This window comes from Manacus vitellinus, unplaced genomic scaffold (assembly GCF_001715985.3).
Source record: "Manacus vitellinus isolate BGI_N305 unplaced genomic scaffold, ASM171598v3 scaffold_21_pilon, whole genome shotgun sequence".
Lineage (NCBI taxonomy): Eukaryota > Metazoa > Chordata > Aves > Passeriformes > Pipridae > Manacus > Manacus vitellinus.
In genome coordinates this window covers 7,402,395-7,424,916 of record NW_021939546.1, presented here as the reverse complement: position 1 = coordinate 7,424,916, position 22,522 = coordinate 7,402,395, and the positions used below count along the sequence as shown (strand labels likewise).

Below are 22,522 nucleotides of genomic sequence, written 5' to 3'. Positions count from 1 at the left end.
CTTGAGGAAACACCTATGGGGCAACCTGGGCTATGACCAGGTTGTCTTTCCAATGGCCATTTTTAGTTTCTTCTAACACAACAGAACTAAATATGGTCATCTTGTGACTATTATCTTAAAAATAAATAACCTGGGGTGTTCTTGCTTTCTTACACTTGTGCACATCCACTACTTCTGTGCTAAGATGCCACCCAGCTAAGAAAGAGCATTAGAGCCACCACGAACAGATGGGTTTGCACAGTGTATGGGCACAACAATTTCAGGTGTGTGGGACATCTTCCTCACCCCAAATCACTTTGGAAAACAAAGAGTTTTCCAAGATTCTCATGGTTCAGTGACTGTGTAAGGGCCATGCAAAAGCTGGGAGATAACTCACATCAGCTTTAAAGATGGAAAACTGTCTTATGGGGCTGGTAATGGGAGGAAGCTGAACTGACATTTCCCTGACATATCTGGAAGGTACATGTTCCTCATAACACAATTTTGTGCTAATCTTCAATTTGCTGTACTGGGAAGCTTTTCCCTGGTCAGCAACCAGACACACCAAAATTACAGTGAAGTTACTGTGGGAAATAAAATGAGTTTCCTCCTCCTTCAAATTAAAAGGATGGAGCAGGTTGGACAAGAAACACACTGCTGTAATAGGATTTGATTGACTTTAAGGTGGAAACAGTTGCACAGTTTAATATATTTCCTTGCCAGAAAACTGGGAATTTGTTTCCAAAAGGGCAAAGGCCTCTGGGATGTGTCCTGATTCTTTGTGATTCGATCTGTGCTATTGTCAATGATTTACCTCAGTGTTTTGGAGGCTGGTGGGCTCTGTGCTTCTTCCAGCAGTCCTGAAACTTAAAGCTTTTGTTTGCAGCTGATCTATAGCAAACATTTACATATGGGAAAACAATGTGGTGGAGCCAGTGTCAGCTCTCTCTTTTGATCCTGTCTATATGCACCCTGGTTTTAATGGCACGCCAGGAGCCCAAGGCATTGCCTACCCAAAGGTAAGTCTGTTCCCTCTCCAACTTTACATATAGAAATTACCAGCATGTCAGTCAGCCCATCAATTTTGTCCTGACTTGAGGCATGTGCACACCATGCTCTCTGTAAACAGCTACCAGGAAAAAAAAAAATTATTGGCAGTTGTCCAAAGCCCAAGCTCAGGATCATAATTCCTTCTTGAAGGAACTGTTTGCACAATGGTTTTTCTTTTACTGATTACTATTAAGCCTTCCTAAACTTCCTTACTGAAATTAGCATACTGGGTTTGGGCACTTCAAATGAATTCTCTTTACGGGATGATTTATGAGTTAATATTTTTCATATTCTTTTTCATTATAATTATTTTACATTTGACAATGTGAAGTTAACAAGTGCATGTGAATAACCCAATTTTCAATCCAAGCCAGATCCTCACACCTCAATTTTTTTCTGTGAACAATATTATTAACCTATTTGAGTGTCACTTGGTCTTTGAAGGAAAGGAATAAACAAGTTACTTTTTTTCTAAAGCTATAGTGTCATGATAGGAAAATGGTTGGATTTTTTTTTCTACAGCTATTAATTTCAGGCTTGTTGTAAAGGCAAATATGATTTAGAAGGATCAAAAAAAGGTATCAGTGATAATTGGAACATGGAGACAAGGAGAAGGCGGAAAGGAAAAAAAGTGTGGTAGTGATACACTTAATTATGAAGGCTTATTCCGATAATCCCTTTTGAAAATGAACAAAGACAAGATTTTTGATGTTTGATGAACTTATCAAACAAGGCAGAATAATGAAGAGGTAAATGTAAAATCCAATCGAAGGTGAGCCAATTAAGTACTTTGAGAAATGCTGAAGGATACAGCCCACAAATCCTCCTGTCAGAGCAAGAAGGCATCAATACATATGTGTCCTCCAGCTCCATTTGTCTGCAGGTTCCTGTTGATTTCCTGGCGACACGGTGGGTTTTTATCTCACACAATGATCTGCATCCACAGACTCCCTTGCTGAGCTGTTGTGGCTTTCATATAGTAAGTCTCTCTTCTACAGCCTCTGATGAATCCCCAATGTGCTCCATACCTCTGCTAATTATCAATATTTCTCTTTGGACTGCAGTCTTGTAAGTAAAACAGGCTGCTCATTAGTTAGTCACCAAAATAATACTACTAAAAATGATGTTTTGACTTGGAATAACTCTTTAAAATGCTTTGAAAGCTACGGCAAACACAGAGTTGCATTAGCACTCCACAGATTGCTCCTCAAGACAAAGAAATGCATCATACAAATAAAGGTTGCAGGAGTTAGGACAGAAACAGAGACTGTAATGACTGGGCTGGGAGGAAAGAGAAGTATTTTCTTGCTGTAATATAGTGATATTCAGTGTATGTGCAGAGTCTGATTCAACAGCCAGGAAGATACAATACCTTTGCCATTTTCTGCCTTTGCAGTCTTCCTTTAGTTATTTTCTTCTTCTCAGAATTTATGTATTTTTTTTTAGAAATAGACAACAAATTTTTCATCAACATCCTTTGTACATTATTTTCTCAGCGCTGTTGGTGTAGCCATTCCCACCACTCCACAAAACCCCTGGGAAACAGACCCTGACTTCATACATAGCAGGAAAACTACCTGACCATGAGTTCACACTGGTGTAAAAATAGTGAAATCAATAGATTTCAAAACATCCCTACTCCTGGAAATTGTGATATGCTTTTGAAGAGAAAGGCAAAAAATAATCTTTTCTTTAAAACCTGTCTCTTTCTGACATCCGTTCTGTTTACTCAGTGTGTTTGCTCTTAAATATATATTATGTACATATATTTAATCATAATTTTAAATCTACCTGTTGGAAAGGGCTAGGATCTCTTGGGAAAGCAGGAAATCCAAGACAAAATCCTCAAGCACTGCACCTGTGGCCCCTGTTCAATGCTTATGGTGAATACCTGGGTGGGACATCTCAGGTTGTAATACAGTCACCTCTGCTAAGGGATGCTTCCCACATCCTACAACATAGGTTCCTGGTGGAAAAACACACACAGAGACCATTTCCCCTCTTCTAGCCTCCAGCCCTCCTTAAAACACAACTTCAAAGACCTTAGACTGCGCTCTCTCTCCCCCCTTAGAAGAAGCAGCAGAGATGTTAATTCTCCAGCTCCTGTCGACTGTCAGCTGAGCCAGTGGTCAGGATGGACTGATTGCTTTCCTTGTCAAGAGAAAAAAGTAAGGATCCACTGTAATGTATTCATTTATCTTCAGATGTGTCTGTGATGAGGATGTACACACATTAATTATACATATTATACATATTCATCATTCCAAAGCATCCAGTAAACCCATCCAAATATGATGGAGATGCTCCTCTACTTGAGAGGTTCTTACTTACCCTGGTGTAAACTGGGGAATAAATTTGAGGCAGCAGAACAGGAAGAGGAAAATCAAGGCAAATGGTGGAAGAATCAGGCCAGAATACTTGCCCAAGACTTTCTTCCCTTTTTATCTCAGATTTAATTAAGTATCCCCTGATTCTTAATGCAAATATTCCAATGAAAAGAAATTAGAAGCAGCCTTCATTCATCTGCTCCTGTTCTTAATTTTTATATCATTTCACATATGTCATCATAATTTTTAAATATCTAATTTTGCTTTCTACTGAGTTTATGTTATCCCTGCTTTTTTCATTCCTGTGGTTATAATCAGTAAATTATTTGGCTCTTCTCCCTTTCCCTTTTTTTTCCCCTTCCTAGTTTAAAGAGCAGCAATTCTCATTAATAATCCATCAGAAATGTTGCAGGATCAGTGTTGTAATTAGTGTCTGTGTCCATCTAACACAGCCTGTTACATTCCAGGACAAAGTATGCGTAACTGGAAAAATGCCATATTATTTCCAAGGTATAAAGCAGCGAAGGGATACTTCAAAAACATTCCTTCCAACCTCCTCTAAATTCCCACCTATCAGCTTCCCACCTCTCTGCTGACGCTCCCTCTCCATTCACCACATACAAAGTCTTTGGGCCATATTAAAAAAAAAAAAAAAGGGATATAGATAAAAATGATAGTTTTGATTGCTTTATAGCCCACGGAGGTGATGTCTGTGGGGGATACAAGTGGTTGTCTCTGTTGTGTGCTGTAGCACCGGTACCGGAGGCTGGTGCAGCCGGCGAAGTTTGCAGGGAGGAGATGTGCAGGGCACCTCTGGGATGAGCAAACTTGTCATGCTGAGACCACGTGTACTGAACCCCCCAGCTGCGGGAAGGACTTTCGGTGCGAGGAAACAGGTGAGTGAATCAGGCACAAACTCCTGCCAAAGAGGTTTTTTTCCTGGCTGGGCAGCCCTGGGGTGATATCAATCCCCTGCCAACCAGGTGGCAGGACGGTGAACCAGTGCAAGGGGAGGCAGGAAATTTCCCCTCTTTGTTTTTTCCCCCCACTTTTACAGAAATGCATCCACATTACGCTCAGATTTAGATAGAAAGAAGGCTGTGTGACACAGAAAATGTTAATTTTTCAGTAAAACAAAGAGAGTAGAAATACTCTGCTCCAACTGCTGTGCTACACACTCACACTCCCCTCCATGGGCACAACGCTCTCACAACACACTGTTTTTTCCCCCGCTAGAGACATAGTTCAATCATCAATCCAACTAGCAATCTGTTGGGGTGATTTATTTATTTTTAGCCATCCTCAGCTCTGAGGACTGGGATATAATACGGCTGTTCTCTGAGAGTTTGACTAGCCTTGACAGATTTTTGTTTCTACACAAATGGCTCAAACTTCCATCTTGAACATCTAATGAAAACTAATTTTAATAAATTTAGAACCATACATTAGCTCTGCAACTAGCTCAGCAGCTGGAGTAGGTCACTGTCCTTCCATGGGACAAGTGCAGCAGTGCCAGATCCCTTCTGCCATGACTGTCATGTCAAGGCTTTCTCCTCACTCCCAGAGGCAAAAGCTCTTCCAAGTTGCCCTTCCTACAAACATCCATTCTTGCACTCTATTGCAATAAATCCCCCAAATACCTCCTGCAATTGGAAAAGGCAAAATTGCACTTTATAAAGATGGAGTTGACTTCCTTAAGCCAAGTGGAGAAGCTATTCCTATAGTAACTTTCCAAGACCATAATTTTAGATATTACAGTCAGGGCAGTGAGGCAACCTCACCTCGATTCCCACCCCATGGGAGTGGCCAGCTTGAACTCAGAGCTGTGCTCACTTGGGTCGCAAAGGGAAACTTCCTGCAAGGAGCTTGGAAAAGCACATTCCCACTGGAAGAGCGCTGTGTTTAACACCCAGCATGACTTCCTGTGGCCCTGAGATACGGGTGAAAAAGAGTCCAAGCAGTGCAAGCTGCCAGCAAGTGTTTCAGAAGGGCGGATAAGCCATCGCCTGCATCTGTGCACTTTAGGTCGCTGTATTAAACGTCACCTTGTGTGCAACGGAGAGAGAGACTGCAGAGATGGGTCTGATGAGGAGAACTGTGAGGATGAAGATACTGAAAGCCCTTGTAAAGACCTGTTCCCAATCCCGGGGTCTATAAAAGCAGTCCAAGGGTGAGTAATTAATCAATAGCTTCTACTCTCACAATCAAAACTGGATCCTTATATTGCTCTTCCTTAGTAATAGCAGTGGTCCATGAACTGACAGGGTGCTGTCCCATGCAACCATGGGTAGCAATGAGGGAGGCAAGAGGGTTCATCCCAGCTTTTATTTCAAATCCTCTCTCAGATTTACTATCCGACCTTGGCCTCTCCCAGCCACACTGTATTTGTGATGCCCACTTTTTACTCCTGTAAAAGTCAGCCATTAGTTAACCTTCCCATCAGCTCGATCCAATGCTCTCTGGAGTCCATGAGATAAATGTGTCCCTGGCCCAGGACCTAGGAGAGTCCATCAAAAGTTTTTCAAGACATGTATTAATTTTCACTGTGAAACATATTTAATTCTGCTCTCTGATGTGCTTCTCCTGTAGAACATACAAAACCAATGGGGTTTACTATGTTAGTCTTAAAGGTGATTCCCTGTTGTGAAGAGAAATGCTGCTGTCTAGTTTGAATAACACTTTCATTTCAGGCCATGGAATTACAGAGAATGCTAAGTAATGGGAGGGATTTCAGAGGGCAGCAGATGTGAGGGCTGGAGAGAGGGAAGGAGGAACAAGGAAATAATAAGTGAGAGACTTGGCAAAGCACAAGCTGACTGCATGTCTAGGGAGGGTGTTAACTGCCCTGACAAATGGGACCATTATTAAAACGAAAGAGATGAAATTAAGATAGAAAATAATTATATGAAATGCCAAGAAGCACTTTGTGACAGTGAGATACATTAGGCTAAAGGGAGACCTGAAGGAATTCCAGGACCTTCGGACTTTCATAACTGTATATGCTGGGAGGGGCTGAACAACTTAACTGATTTCTTCCATTTCTAGCATATGAGTCCAAACTAATGTTTTGGAATTAAAATGGTTGTTTGTCTGTAACGTCTGTTAGCTTTGGGAAGGAGATAGCAACAAGAGAGCAAACCCAACCCAATTTTAAGTTCTATTTAAATTCCTCAGGAAACTTGAGGCTAGATAACCTGTAGTGTCAGGAGAGCCTGTGACAAAGACTGTTGAGGGAATAAAACAGGAATGATGGATAACTTTCTGAATGCTATTTCTTTCCAAGATACAATATCCTAACACAGGAAGAGAGACAGTTTGTATACGATCCTGAGTTTTTTGGAGGCCAGTGTGAGTATGTCTACAACGGAGAGTGGCGGGAGCTGAAGTACGATGCTGCCTGCGAACGTCTGTACTACGGGGATGACGAGAAGTATTTCCGCAAACCTTACAACTTTCACATATACCAATTCCTAGTAAGTGCTTTGAGTGGTCAAATTCAGCAGTGATTTCCCAGTAAAAAGCCAAACTTCCTACAGATATCAAATACATTTTATCATTCACTAGAGGTTGTCTTTCAAGTTACATTTCCCCAGCTGCTGCCGAGAAAACAGGCAATCGATGATATAAATGCTGTTTTATGGCACATCAAGGAACTAACATGCTTTATCACCCAGGCATTGCCACTGCTTACTCTGGCCTAGTCAGAGCTAAGAGAAATGGGCTTTCTCTAAATTCTGCTATTAATGAGCTGTAGAGCTTGCACAAGCCACTCACCTCTCTAGGGATGCAGGTGGCCACGTGTAAAACTGTAATGATGCTTGCTGGTTCAATCTTTGAAAGCGTTTTAAGTCTATGGCATGGCTACAAAGGACATAAATCCAAATTCTGAGTGAGACAGGGATCCTGAAACCTATCACCGTGTATCACAGTACCTATAGTCCATGAGGTCACATATGATGTTGGAGACTGATCTTAGTAGAGCAGGGGTTCAGCCTGGGTCTCCCACATCGTCAGTGGGTGCCTTCGCCACACTTGGAAACGTCCATCATGCTTTTTGACATGAACGACTGAAAACACATTATTCCTAGGAAATATTAGGGCCACAGACTCAGTGCAAGCATCTTTCATGTCCTCCTAGCAGGCAGAGTCCCCTGTGCCCCTTAGTCCCCAGTTTGAACACTGGGGCTGGCTTTTTACAGAGCTGGCAAATAGTACAGCCCAGATTCAGCAAGACTGCTCAATTCCACACACCAGCAAGGTAAAGCTGTCAAGAAAAAGGTCACTTCTCTAAAACAGAGGCAAAACAATGTTTGTTTTCTGGTCTTGCCACCATAAATGGCTGTTGAATTTTTTTCCTAAATAAATTCATCCAGAAGCAGGCTGGAGAGAAAAAAAAAAAAAATCAGTCCAAATCCTTAGGATTTGGCAGAGCTGGAAGGAACTGGAAGGAAGGTTTTATAATGGGAAGTGTCAAGCTATCTTAATAGGTAACATTACAAGTTCTGGCTTTGAGTAGCTAAACACAAACCTCTCCCCTGCTTGGAGATGGATGAAGCAAAATGCTTGGCTTTATCCACATTTCTCACATATTTCCAAATGAAATGTCATGTGACTTAATTCCTTATTCCACATTCACTGAAGTCAATGCCGGTGCTGTCAGGAGCATCACAGGCTTCAAGCAGAGGCACTATCAGCTCCTTGAAGAAATGAAGATTAAAAAGGAAGAGAAGTACCTGAAAAAATTAATGTCTGCTCCTTTCATTTTAGGCTCATGCTGATTCTGGATTCACTTTTGAGTTTTACGACGATTCAAAGGATCTGCTTGATGCCCTTAAAAATCATAAATCCAAAACAATGGGCTTTACCATTGGAATTGGGCCTGCAGGTTCAGATATACTGGTAAACCTGGGCCTCACTTTATCAGGTGCCAAAGGATCCCTGAAGAATTTCACGGAATACACTGCAAAGGTAAAAAAACCCAACCAAATCAGTGATACATATGCTCCAGTCGTATCATCTGTGCATCACATGGTCTGGCTGTAACTTATGTCAGTTTATTCTCTCAATTGCATTTTTTAACACAGTAATTGTACCTTAATTTGTTCATGTAATTGCAAATGTATGATCGTCAGTAATCCTGTTTGCTGTTCTTTGTATGTTTTAGCAAACAGGGAGTGGGAATAAAATTGAATTACGAAGTGCCACAACACATGTCATCTCACCCCATTCTGTTTCATGGCTACATTAAGCACATAAATAAAAAAATGCTTAAAAGTGACGATGAGGGAGGAGGAAATATCAAGATGCTGATCCAAACAATAGTCCTCAGGGAATGGTCTCCAGTAGCAAATATATCTTGTTCAAATTAATACAAGCTGCCTTATGATGGGGAAATATGCTACTTTTTATGGGAGGTTAAAATACCATGCTGAAAAAAATAGTACCTGGTAATAGGGTGCACTTCTCACAGCAGGCTTACATCATGGACTAGCTGTGATGACCTCTTTCCAATCTAATAACATGAGTGCTGGTATTTCCCACATTTACCGTGCCCCATCTCCACTTCTCTTGTGGCTGCTGACAGAAAACAATAAAGAAGAATTACTTTGATGGTGTTCTGAGTTAAAATGCCCTTAAAAGCTGTTTGAAATGAGCACCATTATAGTATTTACTGTGCCCTTGTCCAGACTCACACAATGTTTGTAGCTAAATGATGATCAGTTATTGGAGGAATCATTTAAAGGGCTGTTCTGGTTGCACTGGAGCCTTGTTCGAGGCAATGACTAATCTAGAGGTGGAGTTGTGGATCTGTTGGTATATCCAGGAAATCCTACCCCATCAGCATCTTCCTGGCCAGGGTATTTCCCCACAGCTGGGCTGGGCCTGCCTTGCCTTGACCCTTGTCCTGTATCACTGGTTGAGGTTGTGAAAAAAGCAAAAGGGAATAAACGCTATGGAAAAGAAACCAGAAAAAGAAATAGCAGAAACAGAAAATGGAGGAAAACCAAGCTGAGCCTCACACATCAGTAAAAAACCTCGTAGCATCCAACACCACAGCTTTGTCCTCCACCTCCACAGCACATAAGAAAAAGACTCTAGAAAATGAATTAATATTTCTTTCATTTAAACCTGGGCTTGTTTTCATGCCTTCAATATACACTGACAGTCAGAGACTCAGGCTTTCCTCTGCAAGCCTAAAGACGAGAAATTTATTTTTTTAAATGAATGTTGACTGCAGCTTCTTTTTTCTTTACCTGCAGGACCTTGCATTCATTAGAGCTGTGACAAAGGTGCAGACAGCCCGTTTCAAGATGAGAAGGGACAACGTTGTTTTGCATGAAGATGTACTGCTCTCCCTGCAGGAGCTTCCAGACACCTACAACTATGGCATGTATGCCAAATTCATCAATGACTATGGCACCCATTTCATGACATCTGGTACCATGGGAGGCATCTTTGAGTACATCCTCGTCATTAATAAGGAGGAAATGCGAAGAAAAGGTTAGAAAATGAGAAGCTATTCTCTGTTCACAACTTTCTGCTCTAAACCAGCTCTTTCCAACCTGGTGACCGAGGGGTGGATTTCCACAGCCATCTCCTCCCTGGACCCCGGGAGGGTGGATGCTCATCAGCACGTCTTTGCTGAGCTGTCTGGCCCATCCCAGCACATGATAGACACATACTCATCACAAGCCCAAAAATGCATGGGGGGATGACATAGGGGTATCCACACATTCACAAGATGGATGCACTACTGGCCACATGGCAGGGGATTAGCTTGAGTGTCACAAAATGTGCTTCCCAGTCTAATGTCAGAAGTATCTGGGTGAGGTTTTGGTAGTTTAAGAAGGAACCTGAGCATTATCTTCTCCATTTTTTCAGTGTCACTTGCCAATCTTCTCCTATTTCTTATAGTCTTTGTTCTGGCCATTCTCATGAATGCTCAAGGTTTGCAAACTCATCCAGAGTAAAGCAAGCCAGCCCACTCACTTTTTAGCCTGTTCATAGTGAAGGCTGCAATTTTCTGTAAATGGAAATAGCACACTGTACTTGGCAGTACCTCTACCACTTTACTCTGTTCAGTGTCATATCTGAAGACTAACAGACCTCTGTTAGCTCCAATTCTCAACAAATTAGAGTGGATGAGGCTGGAGAGCCACAACTTTGAATCTCAATTAGATAAAATACCTACTATAGATATCTAGAATGCAAGAATAGCCATTACTGGTGAACCAAAGCATAACATTTTTCCTCATAAAAAATGTAAGATGCAGAATAATAATATGGTACTTCAGTACACTAACCAGATTGCCAACTTTTGTAAAGGTGTCAACAATGCAATAGACCCCACTTTCCCTATGGACCATCACACCACTCTGCAGAGGGTACCCAGGTAACTGCCTTGGTAACTCCAGGCTGGACATGTATGTAGAAGGAAACTGTGATCTTGGACATGTGCAAATTGCCGCAGTTGGTGCAAATTGCTGTAATTCCATTAATTCCGATAATTTCCATGGTTCTGCCCCAAATTCTGCCTCTGGTCTGAAATGGTTTGGTACCAGCAGCACTAGGATAACTATGCACTCCATATTGAGTGTTAACCATGCCAATTCTAAAAGAAATCACCAATTCAGAGAATTTTCATCAAGTTCCCAAACCTCTAATGTTTGGAAATGTGATGCTTCTTCAAATCATTTCTTCACTTTGAAGAGTGAGTGATACAGAAGTGAACAAGGTCTTGGCAAGCAAGTCTTCAGGAAGCAGACTGCCAATTTCAAAGGAAGAGTGAATCAAAAGCATGTGGAGGGAGGCTGTTATTTTGCTTTATCTTGTGCTTGCTGTGTATATAAGGGGGAGATTTATTGCTACAAGATGCTTTATCTTGGGAAAGAAGGATGTTGAAGTTCAGCAAAAGACAAAAATGTGCCCCAGTAGGGATGTAATTTTCATTCGAATGCAGCACCACTGTGTATTTTTCATCTAATCCAGGCTGTGCTAGTGAGTCCACATTTACCAAGTCAGCAGAGCTCTATGTCACACGACGCTGACCCAGAAGGACCCACCTGCAAGTGTCTGATATGCCACAGTCTAAAAGCATTTAGTAAAAAATCCCTGATTTTTCTAATGTTGATCACAGCCATGCTTGAAGGCTGTGTTTGCAAGAGGATTATCCTCCTTCCCTGAGGAATGGTCAGGATCAGGATATAAGTGCTCAAATCTTAAAATTAGAGCTTCATAAGATGAGCGTGAAGCTCTGCAGATGCCTGGAGATGTATCGCTGAGTCCCCACAGGGCTGAGGAACATGGCACCTGCTTTAGAACAACCACTGCACCCTGAGAGCCCACCTAGCTCACAAGGCTGTGTGTTAAATGCTCTGCAAGAGAGAATATTCCTTTTTTCACAGACCAGTAACTAAAACACATGCCCAGGAAAAAGACCCCTTGGCTGAGTCCTCCTTAAATGAGAGACAGCTTTAGGTGGCCACTGAGCATTTAGCTCAGCATAGACATGAAATGGACTTTAGGCATTCAGGCCACCTGAATTTTGAAAATTAAATCACCTTCTCTGTTTAGATACTCGGGAATAGACCACACTGCAGAGATCAGGACTGCAGTTTTGCTGCCAGACCCATTTCTAGCTTTCAGGCTGCAAGGGCTTATATGGATGTGGTCATGAGTGAAATAAATACATATGTCAGAAAGAGGTCCCTTGTTGCTCTGCCATCAATATTTTTCATTACTTGTTTTTAAAATAGATTGTTATGGTTCTATTATTTAGCAGAAAACAGTATAATGTGTTCACATATTACAAGAACATTTATGGGAGAAACATTATGCACAGAGTAAATTAGAAAGAGTCTTCATATATTCTGATTAATTCAAAATGCAGCAGTAAATCTTATCACTTGAGCACATTTAACTATCACAAATTATATCACATAAAAAACCCTATCAGGACTCCCCCCTCAAGTGCCAATATTTACTATGACCACCCTTTTGCAATGATAACCACTTTTCATTTATCAAGACCCGATCTTGCTGCAACCAATAGCAAATTGTATTGACAGACCCTCGCTGAACATAATTACTCAATGGGAGCCATGGCAAATCAATTAATCAGGGTGTTCCTCAAGTTTAATTTTATGGCACTCCAACACCAATATAAGCAATCACTCACATTGCTTTGGGTGAATGAACTTTACCCACTGTGTTTACAACTGTTGAACAGTTTAGTACAAGTAATTGAGTGCCACACATTTAATCTTTCTCAAGGGCCCAGTTTTGCAATGGGATGCAATTCCCACTGAAGCCTTGAGAATGCTTTAAGCTGTCACCAGTTTGAATCTGGGACTTGTAGCCCCTTTCTCATGGACGAGAGGCTGGAGGCTGGACATGAGCCAGCAATGTGTGCTCACAGCCTAGAAAGCCAGTGGTGTCCCAGGCTGCACCGAAAGCAGTGTGGGCAGCAGGTTGAGGGAGGGGATTCTGCCTCTCAGGTGCTGTACTCAGCTCTGGGGTTCCCAGCACAGGAAAGACATGGAACTGTCGGAGCGAGTCCAAAGGAGGCCAACAGAGATGACTAGAGGGATGGAGCACCTCTCCTATGAGGAAAGGCTGAGAGAATTTGGGTCATTCAGTCTGGAGAAGGCTTCAGGTCTCGTAATTGTGGCCTTCCAGCACTTAAAAGGGGCCTATAAGAAAGATGAGAACAAACTTTTTGTCAGGGCTTGTTGTGATAAGACAAGGGATGATGGTTTTAAACTAAGAGAAGATCAATTTAGATTAAAGAAGAAATATTTTTACGAGGGTAGTGAGGCACTGGCACAAGTTGCCCAGAGAGGTGGTGCGATAGTTAAACGTGCTCAAGTGGTAAGATTTACTGCTGCATTTTTAATTAATCAGAATATATTAAGACTTTCTAATTTACTCTGTGCATGCCCCCTCCCTGGAAACATCCAAGGTCAAGTTGTATGAGGATCTGAGCAACCTGCTCTAGTTGAATGTGTCCCTGCTCAATGCAGGGGATGTTGACCTTTAAAGTTCCCTTCCACCTCAAACCACTGAACTGCTGGGGTGAGGCAGTTCAGCAGACAATGCTCCAGGCTGGGACTCGAATGGAGATTCCATCTTCAGACTGTTAAGTCACGATGCACAAACCCCACTGACCTCTGTGCTTCCCTTTCAATACCATGGTATTGATTACCAGGCTGCTTTGTAAAACATTGTAAGGTTCTTTGACGAAAAAGAGCAATATAAAAGTTACCTATTACTTACAATACTCGTATTTATAGAAATCAATGGACTTTTTAACTACTAAAGAGTAGTTATTTTATTTGCAGTACACTGAAGTGCTTACATAAAACCTGGCTGTATGAAATATGCACGTTGCTTACCTTGGTGAAACCATCTCATTAGTTCCCTTCTTCCCCTCTGCAGTCGCTTCATGGCTCTCCAGTTACATATTTTCTTGATGTATGTGGCAGTGCTGGTAGCAGCAGCCCAGCACCAGGAAGGCTCTAGCAGCTCTAAGCACACAAACCTGCAAGTTGCTACTTAAGCCACCAACAGGTGGGTCAGATCCTGAGTTTAGGAAAATTAGTGAAGATCTATTGATTTAAGCTGCTGTTCCCAGCTTTACCCTAATTATGAGTTAGCCTGTAAAAAAAATAATGGTTTGGTTTAAAATATATAGATCAAACAAGGACATAGATGCCCAAAGCCTTGTGTTAAGATATTTACTTCTAATGTTTTCTAAGAAACAATTTTTATAAAAAATACTTCTTCACTTCTTATAAAAAAAATCTTCTTCACTGTCCTATGCCCAGAATAGCTCTTGACTTTGAAATACAGGCCACAAAAGCAACTGAGTATTTTCTTCAGTAATAGAAGAAAACAAGTAGGAAAATTAACATCCTTCCACTCAGCATGAGTCACTGAATTTACCTGTTTCCTTTCTTTTGCAGCCGTCACAGGTGAGGAGATCGGGGCCTGTATTGGCCTGTCACTTGGCCTTACAGCCAGTGAGAATAAACTGGATCTGAATGCATCTGTGTCATACTCTGACTGCCAAAAGAAAGGATTTCTGAAAACTGGTATGATATCATGGCAGATGTCTGTTAAGGCATCTTGTGTCACTTCTTCTGGTCACTTGGGCATGGAGATTCAAGTAGGGTCACACAAAGAATGAAAAAGAAAGCTCTGGTGCCATCTCCCAGACATGGTGGGACCACAGTAACTTTGAGTCCAGGTCTCCAGGAGTCCTAGTTGCTCTTTAAAGAGCAGGAATGAATGTAACAATACCTGGATTAGAAGCACATATAAATAGAGGCAGTGGGGTGGCTGGAAGGCTGCAGTCCTTATAGCAATGACAGACTGGGCATGCATGGCAAAAGCAACATGGTAACTAGTAAAAAGTCAAAATTGACTAAGAAAAATACTCAAAGGGGGTAGGAAATCCCAAATTTGTACATTACTTAATGAGATGTAGACAGTGTGATCTATTGCCCATGTCCTAACTAGAAACCAAGGCTGGAGGTGTGCAGGCTTTTCGGGTCTTATCAGCTTAAAACATTTGGGATGCTCATCTTGTCACTGACTACCTCATGATAAGGTGGCAGGGCTCACCCCACAAGCAGGGAACACTGAGCTCCCATCGATTCCAGAAGGCAGCTCACTGATAGCCCCCTGCACGATTGATCTCACCTCCATTAAGCAGCTTCTACTGCATGTGTGGAAACAGTAACTAAATAATATGTGTGTAATTCAACTTTTCAGGTCGTGAGAGCCACAGTGCAGTTGTGGAAGATATTATTCCTCGGATTAGAGGGGGAGATACCAGTTACAGCGGAGGGCTCTTAAACAGTTGGGATGGCAATATGTATCGTCACTGGGGAAGGTCATTAAAATATAATCCTGCTGTTATTGATTTTGAGGTAAGGCTTTTCTGCAGTTGAAGAAACTCCGCCGCTATAAGGAATGAAAGTGTAGTCGAGCAGATCATTTTGTATTTTTATTGTGATCCCATCACAGAACAAGATTAAATGTAATGGGCCACTGATCTGGTAACCTCTTATTCATTTCACAATGGGGAGTACATCTCCCACGGACCGCATCCACAGGGAGATGGACAAGGAGCTTAATGCTGGATTAGTGCCGAGTTAAGTTTTTGATGTGTTCCTAAACAGCTTCACAATGAATTGTGGTTGCATTCATCCCTATTATTCTCCCTGACGCTGTCCACCCTTCTGTATAAGCAGGCGACTTGCAGGGGGCTGGGGAAGGTGTTTTAAACACCCTCCAGCAAAGGCTCTGCATAGACAGACCCTCCTCAGGAGTCCTCAGAGCAGGGGGCTCCTGGCTGTTTTCCCAGGGGGGTCCTGTCTTTCTCCACACTCCAAAAAGAGGGTCTGTAGCTATAAAAAACATCAAAGCTGTACTCTCCCTTTAGTTTCACTGGAAGCCCCATAAAATGGAAAGATCACTGAAGCGTCTAATATAGTTTCTGAGATGAGGAGATGGGTGCAAGCAGAGGAGATGGAAAAGGAGAGGGAGCAGCAACCCTACAAACAAATACTTGAGGGACAGAGATGGCAGAGACATGAGGAGGTGGCCACAACTCCTCAGCTGTGGTCAGCAGTGCCACATGTATCCTAAGATGCCAAGATCACTGGTCTCCTCCAGGAGAGCAGCTGTGGGGTGTGGGGGAAGGACCTCCATCACGGCAGGGACATGCAGCTGCTTCTATCCCTCTTGTCTTCATTTGAAAGCACATTTGAAACCTCTGACAGAGAGTGGGAGAAGGGAAAATGGATCTGGGTTACTGGCAGGGCAAGAAGGATTGTGCAAGCCTTCCTGGGCAGCACCCTGATGGCAGAAAGCTCTGATAGCATAGAAGCACTTTCAGTTCCAGCTGCAGGTTATTCACCTTTCTGCACAAGTTCCCATCAATCCTGGGCAAAATTTATTGCACTTTTCCAGTAAACCATGTGCTGACCTCTCTGTTGGCTGCTCCAGAGCTGAGCAGTCACTCTGCAACCGAAGCGGCCGATAAGAGCTCGTGTCCACTGCAGCAGCTCTTATCTACAGTTCCCTCAGTTTGTTAAACAGCCTTGTGCAAATTTGCCTAAGAGCTCTTACCAAAGCCCAGCTGACCCTGATCCTCCCCACGAATCACTCTCACTATGCCTTGTGCAATGAGATGATGCCCAGCTCTTCTTTAGGAATAGTTTCCACCAATTTCTGGCCTAGACACAGTGTTTGCACAGATGCATGGATGGACAAGTATAAATAACTGTTCTCAGACAGTCCTGAGCTTTTAGCTTTAATATTCATTTGAATATTACTAGTCAGTTGGGCAAGTTATAATTACAGCTGCCCAAACTGGACCGTTTTTGCTGGTATACAGGAACTTGATTTTGCTACTGGAAATATGATGAGCAAGTTATATTCTTAAAGCTGTAGGTTACAGTATTATTTCACTACATCATGACAGTACATTTCACTACATCAAAGGACAAAAAATACATGGGCGATATTCTTCATTCTCAGCATTTACTGGTTATTTCACAATCTGGACACTGTAAGTGGTAGGCTGGCAATAAATTTTGATGAGTCCCTCTGTCCAAAGCTCTTACCAAAACATTTTCTTCAAAAAGGCAAAAAGCATGCAAGAATCTCAGATATTGTGACAGCACTAAGAAATCAGTCAAAAAATGGGCTTACTGGGGTGTTTTAATTTATCATTTGAATCCCTACTAAAACTCCAAAGCATGTCCAGAGAAGCCAATCCCACACAAACCTCTAAGATGAGGAAGGTTTTGGAACGGTGGTTTCTCACTGGGGCCCATCAGTCGCAGCAACACATTTGCATGATGTACATGCAGCTGTCGAGGAAGACAAATGAGTTTTTCTCGAGTCCTGAGTTTATCCAGCAATGTCACAGCGTCTCAGTGATGCCCAGCTGAAATTGTTTCCATGCTATCCATCTCCATCCTATGCAGCTGCAGCCCATCCACGAAATTCTCCGCAGAAGCAACCTTGGTGACATGGAAACCAAGCGGCAAAACCTGAAACGGGCTCTGGATGAATATTTGTTGGAGTTCAATGCCTGCCGCTGTGGGCCGTGCCAGAACAATGGAGAACCCATTTTGGTGGGGGACACCTGCTCCTGCCAGTGTAATGCGGGGTCCAGGGGCCCTGCCTGCGAGCAGACTGAGCGCCGAGGTAAGACCCTGCTGTGCACCTCAAACAGGGGAGGGTAAAAAGCAGCCAACAGACTGGGTTTCCCTCTCCACAGGCTGGATATTAGAAAAAGGTTCTTCACCCGAAGGGTGGTTGGGCACTGGAAAAGGCTCCCCAGAGAACTGGTCACAGCATCAAGCCTGAATTCAAGAAGCATTTGGATGATACTCTCAGGCACATGGTGTGACTCTTTGGGATGGTACTGTGTGAGGCTAAGAGCTGGACTTGATCCTTGTGGGCCCCTTCTAACTCAGCATATTATGATTCTATGAACCAACAGCTCTTTGCATCCACGCATCAATCCAGCCTTCACTTCTGTATCACTTTTGTTGCTGGGCTATCCTGAGCAGTCCTGCAAGAGACTGAAATTAGCAGCTCAGGAAATGGCTTTAAACTGACAGAGGGCAGGTTTAGATTAGATATAAGGAAGACATTCTTTACTGTGAGGGTGGTGAGGCCCTGGCACAGGTTGCCCAGAGAAGCTGTGGCTGCCTCATCACTGGAAGTGTTGGATGGGCCTTTGAGCAACCTGGTCTAGTTGAAGATGTCCCTGACCATGGCAGGGGGGTTGGAATGAGATGATCTTTAAGGTCCCTTCCAACCCAAACTATTCTGTGATTTTATAATTACTATAAATAAAGTGGTGGAAATTAGGGTGTGTTTAATAGCTGGAGATTTACCGAGATGTTGCAAAGAGCTGAGCTGGGTGGCATCATCCTGATAAAACCCAGCTGCCCCCACTGCCCATCAAGGGGTGAGCTCTGCCTGTGTTGCTCTACAGACATAGCTCATTACTGTAAACAAGACCATCACCTGGTCCTTGCTGACTGCCATGTCACATTCTTAGGCTGGTGATCCTCCAGAGGGCTTGTGGCATTCCACTAAGGATGTCTGCTACAAGGATGAGAGCACAAACCTCAAAAGTCAGGGAGAGAAGGGAGGGGGAAAGGGTCACGTGAAACAGCTGGGAAGTGGTGCTCAAACAACATGCCACCAAAAATGCTGTTTTAGTAAAAAATTGCCACATAACCAGATTCCCCCCCCTGCCACTCCCTGAGATGCATTTTAACTAGAGGGAAGTATCTATTTTGGGGTGAAAAAATGTGTTTTTCCAAAGTGACAGGCTTCTATTTATGTTTCCTTTATCACTTTATATACTATCCTAAAAAATTAAATGGGTGGCAACAAAAGCCAAGCTTGGAACATGTTCTTTCATCCCCAAAAGAAGTCGCAGTTCTTTCTGGGTATTTTTGTCTTGATTCATGATGACAAAAAAAATCCAAATCTCAGCACATGAAGCTGGCAGAAAAATCTGTCTTCAGAGCAGTTCCACCAGGCAGAGCTCCAGGCCTTCAACCATGTGCTCATCACTGAGGTCTCACACCGGAAAATCAAAGCTGTGATGAGCTAAGGAGTTTGAGCAGAGCTGGGTAGATGGTTCATGAAGCTGAATTCAAAAGCTTTGCTTCAGTGACTGCAAAGTGGGTTTCTTTAAAAAGCTCAGGTTCTCTGAGTTGCCTCCAAATTCAAGGAATTTGCATGGAAGGCTCAGGACCTGCCCCCAAAAGAGCACATGGAGAGCAGAGCATAGGCCAGCCTTGTGCTCCCTGATTTTTGCAATAGTGGGGACAGACACACTTCTCACTCATGCACAACTTTTAGTTTCAAATTTTTAGTTCCAAAGCTCATTTAAGAACACAGTCAGTTTTTTTAAAGCACAACGTTTCAGCAGATGGAAAGCCCAGCTTTACACCCAGCACTAAGTAAGAGCACACACATCCATTTGTGCTGTCTGGATTAATAAAGTGCCCAAGCCAGGCATGAAGGCCAGATGAGTAAATAAAAAACGACAGTAAATGACAGCCATCAAGCATTCCCATCATTCAGGAGCACCGCCATAATCCATAGTATCGACCGCTCCTGACAACTCAGTCTGTACTGTGATGGAAAAGCCTTGAAATGACCCATCTCCAAAAGGATGAGCAGACTTTCCACAGCACCTCCATGACATCAGGGGACTTTTGTCCCTCTTCCTTGGTCAGGGGTGACAAAGTTAGTGCAGAGAGAGCTGTCAGGTGCCCTTTGGGAAAGGAGAGCCAGGGCACAGCCTTTCAAATGAGCAGAGAAGAAAAAGAAACAGCTGTTGGTGTTTGAGGTGATTCATCTCCCCTGGCTTCAAAGGGCCTTTATCTCAACAGCTGTCCGTGTGCTGGGCACTGCTGGGATGGAGCAGGGATTCCATAACCAGAAGGGTTACAGCCAGAGCTGAAATCCCAAAGCGTTGTTGGCATTCTGCTCCATCTCCCTCCCCTGCTCCCACCCAAGGCAGGTGGCTGTAGGTGGCACTTCAGAACTAAATACTTCTTTTTGTTTGTTTGTTTTTCCCTTTCTTTTCAATGTGTTTGCAGGTGGTGTGACAGATGGGCGCTGGAGCTGCTGGTCAGGCTGGTCCCCGTGCCAGGCGGGCACGTCGCGGCGCAGCCGGCAGTGCACCAACCCCGCCCCACAGAATGGTGGGCAGCCCTGCACTGGGAGGCCCCTGCAGAGCAGAGCCTGCTGAAAGCCCACAGGTACCCAGGCCAGAGTGGTTTGGAGTCTGTGCTGGGCTATAAATACTCCAGGCATGCAATGGAATTACCCTGAGGACAAATAATTGGCTGGTATTGTGTTTCTATACATACGGAGATGTGCTGGATTCACTGTACAAAACCTGACCAACTGCTTTGGTGGACTGAACACATGTTTTGCCTCACCAATTGTGATGGGAGCCCCACTCAGTGCACAGCAGCACAGCTGTAGTACAGGAGATGGTGGAAAATTCACACAGGTGGCTTTGCTGCTAGATGACTGTGGGGCTACAACATGTCATGAAATAAATTTACCGCAAGTGTTTACATAAGTAAGCTTGACTCTCAGAAAGTTTATATATTTGCCTTTGCAAAATACAAAAAGAAGCTCATGATCCTTGCAGTTTTATGCAGCTGGTATTGACATATGTACCGTGGAACTTTTGTAAGCTGGCACTGTCAGATTTTTAAGTCCAGCATATTGGCCAGGGCTGCATTTGCAGCAAAGCCATATGCTGCTCTGTGTGGAGAAGGCTTAAGCCTAAAAAGCATCATTGCAAAATGTAAACCCAAACTGACGAAGAATTTAAAATAAATAAATAAAGTAATAAATGGAGAGGCTCAAACACAACCATTCTGCAGAGGATGTTCACACATAAGCAAAGCCTATTCTTCTGTGAGATCAGTGATGAATTGACTATTAGCACGCAGGCATTTTATCTCCCAGGCACCCAGAGCCTGAGAAGATGCTAACGGGCTGCTTGATTTAAGGAGCCTTTTTGAATGTGAGACGTAAATCTCAGCACAAGAATGCACACAGTATTGAACTGTGCCCAGAGACCAGGGCGAGAGCCTGCAGCTCCCTCTTCTTAATGAACTGCCACAAAAAACTGGGATGGGTGGAAGGCGAAAGGTACTTCATTTTACTGAGCTTTTCATTACAAGGGAAGAACGGAAAAAAAGCCCTGAGAAGGAATCAGGCATTATAAACAACAACAAGAGCACCAAAACCTCAAAGCACAAAGCAGCCCTTCTATATACATATGAATGGAGAGAGGGAGCAGAAAGGAATCATGGTTTAGTGAAAGAAATTGCTCAGGTATAGCTCTGTTGCTTGGAAATGCTTGTTTTTCAACAGCGTGTCAGTGGGGATTTATAGGCTGACGCTCAGCTGATGTAAATCAGTGTTGTTCCTTCACCACGGCTGATTTATGGTACCTGAAGATCTGGCCCCATATTTTCTTTTGTGGGCATTTTTGCCAAAGGACAATTTTCCATCACTTCTCTTTTGCTTGTAAATGAAACCATAGGCTGAAAACAACAAACCATGTTGTCTTGAATCCTCAGATGTACTTGTTCTGTGAAAAATCCCTATGATGAATAGCAAAGCTGTGGCCTTCTAGCCAACTTTGCTTTTCCAGGTGAAGGTGATATTTACCCAGAGAGGAATTTGCTCCCAAGAGCCTGATTCTGATGTCTTCTACGTTAGGAAAATGCAGCAGCATGAAGCACCCACAGACCGGTGTGATTTAGACTTCTCAAAGGAACAGGAAATGTAGGATCTCAGCAGGTTTTCCCATCCGTGGTTTGATCAATGCTGTTTGGCATTGGGCTACCAGGTTATGTGGAAACATGAGACAGGGCTCTTATACCAAGGAACAGTTTGACTTATAGGTGATTCTTACCTTTATACCAACTGCTTAGAATCACAGAATCATAGAATAGTTTGGGTTGGAAGGGAGGCCTTTAAAGGTCATCTAGTCCAATCCCTCTGCCATGATCCCACCTTCAACTAGGCCAGGTTGCCCAGAGCTGGCCTTGGATATTTCCAGGGATGGGGCATCCACCACCCCTCTGGGCAACCTGTGCCAGTGTTTCACCACCCTCACTGTAAAAAAGTTCTTCCTTATATCTAAGTCTGAATCACTGCTCTTTTAGTTTAAAACCATTAGTTTAAGTAGAAACAGGAGAGGTATAAGAGGTATAAGAGGTATAAGAGACAGGGCTCTTATACCAAGGACCAGTTTGGCTCTTAGGTAGTTCTTACATTTACACCAACTTCTTAAGACTCAGGAAAATGCTTGCAAACAAATGAGTATAAAGTCACCTTAGTCAGAAAGCCAAGTATGCTTCCTTTGTGACCAGAGGGAAGAAATTAATGAACAGAAAGACCTGATGCCTTGGAGGGTGGGGAGGGATGGGGCCTGCAGGAAGGGAACCTGCATCCTCAGCTTTTAGACCTGTTTCTAGAAGGATAGATTACAGGCTAGAGAACCTCAAAAAAGAATAAATCCAACTGCATATAAAATGCCACTAGGAAACACATACAAATAAGAGCAGAAAAAGCTGTGTTTTACC

At 43.1% G+C, this 22,522-nt stretch overlaps 1 protein-coding gene across 1 annotated transcript; it reads left to right on the top strand.

Moving 5' to 3' along the window:
* The first annotated feature begins 794 nt into the window (after positions 1-794).
* Positions 795-20,500, top strand: C8A (complement C8 alpha chain). Its single transcript, XM_018072403.1, has 11 exons — positions 795-998; positions 3,101-3,197; positions 4,108-4,252; positions 5,382-5,526; positions 6,640-6,829; positions 8,124-8,324; positions 9,617-9,857; positions 14,321-14,449; positions 15,132-15,289; positions 17,357-17,579; positions 20,006-20,500. The coding sequence occupies exons 1-11, from the start codon at positions 901-903 to the stop codon at positions 20,155-20,157; spliced, it is 1,779 nt and encodes a 592-aa protein (XP_017927892.1). The 5' UTR covers positions 795-900; the 3' UTR covers positions 20,158-20,500.
* Positions 20,501-22,522: the final 2,022 nt, after the last annotated feature.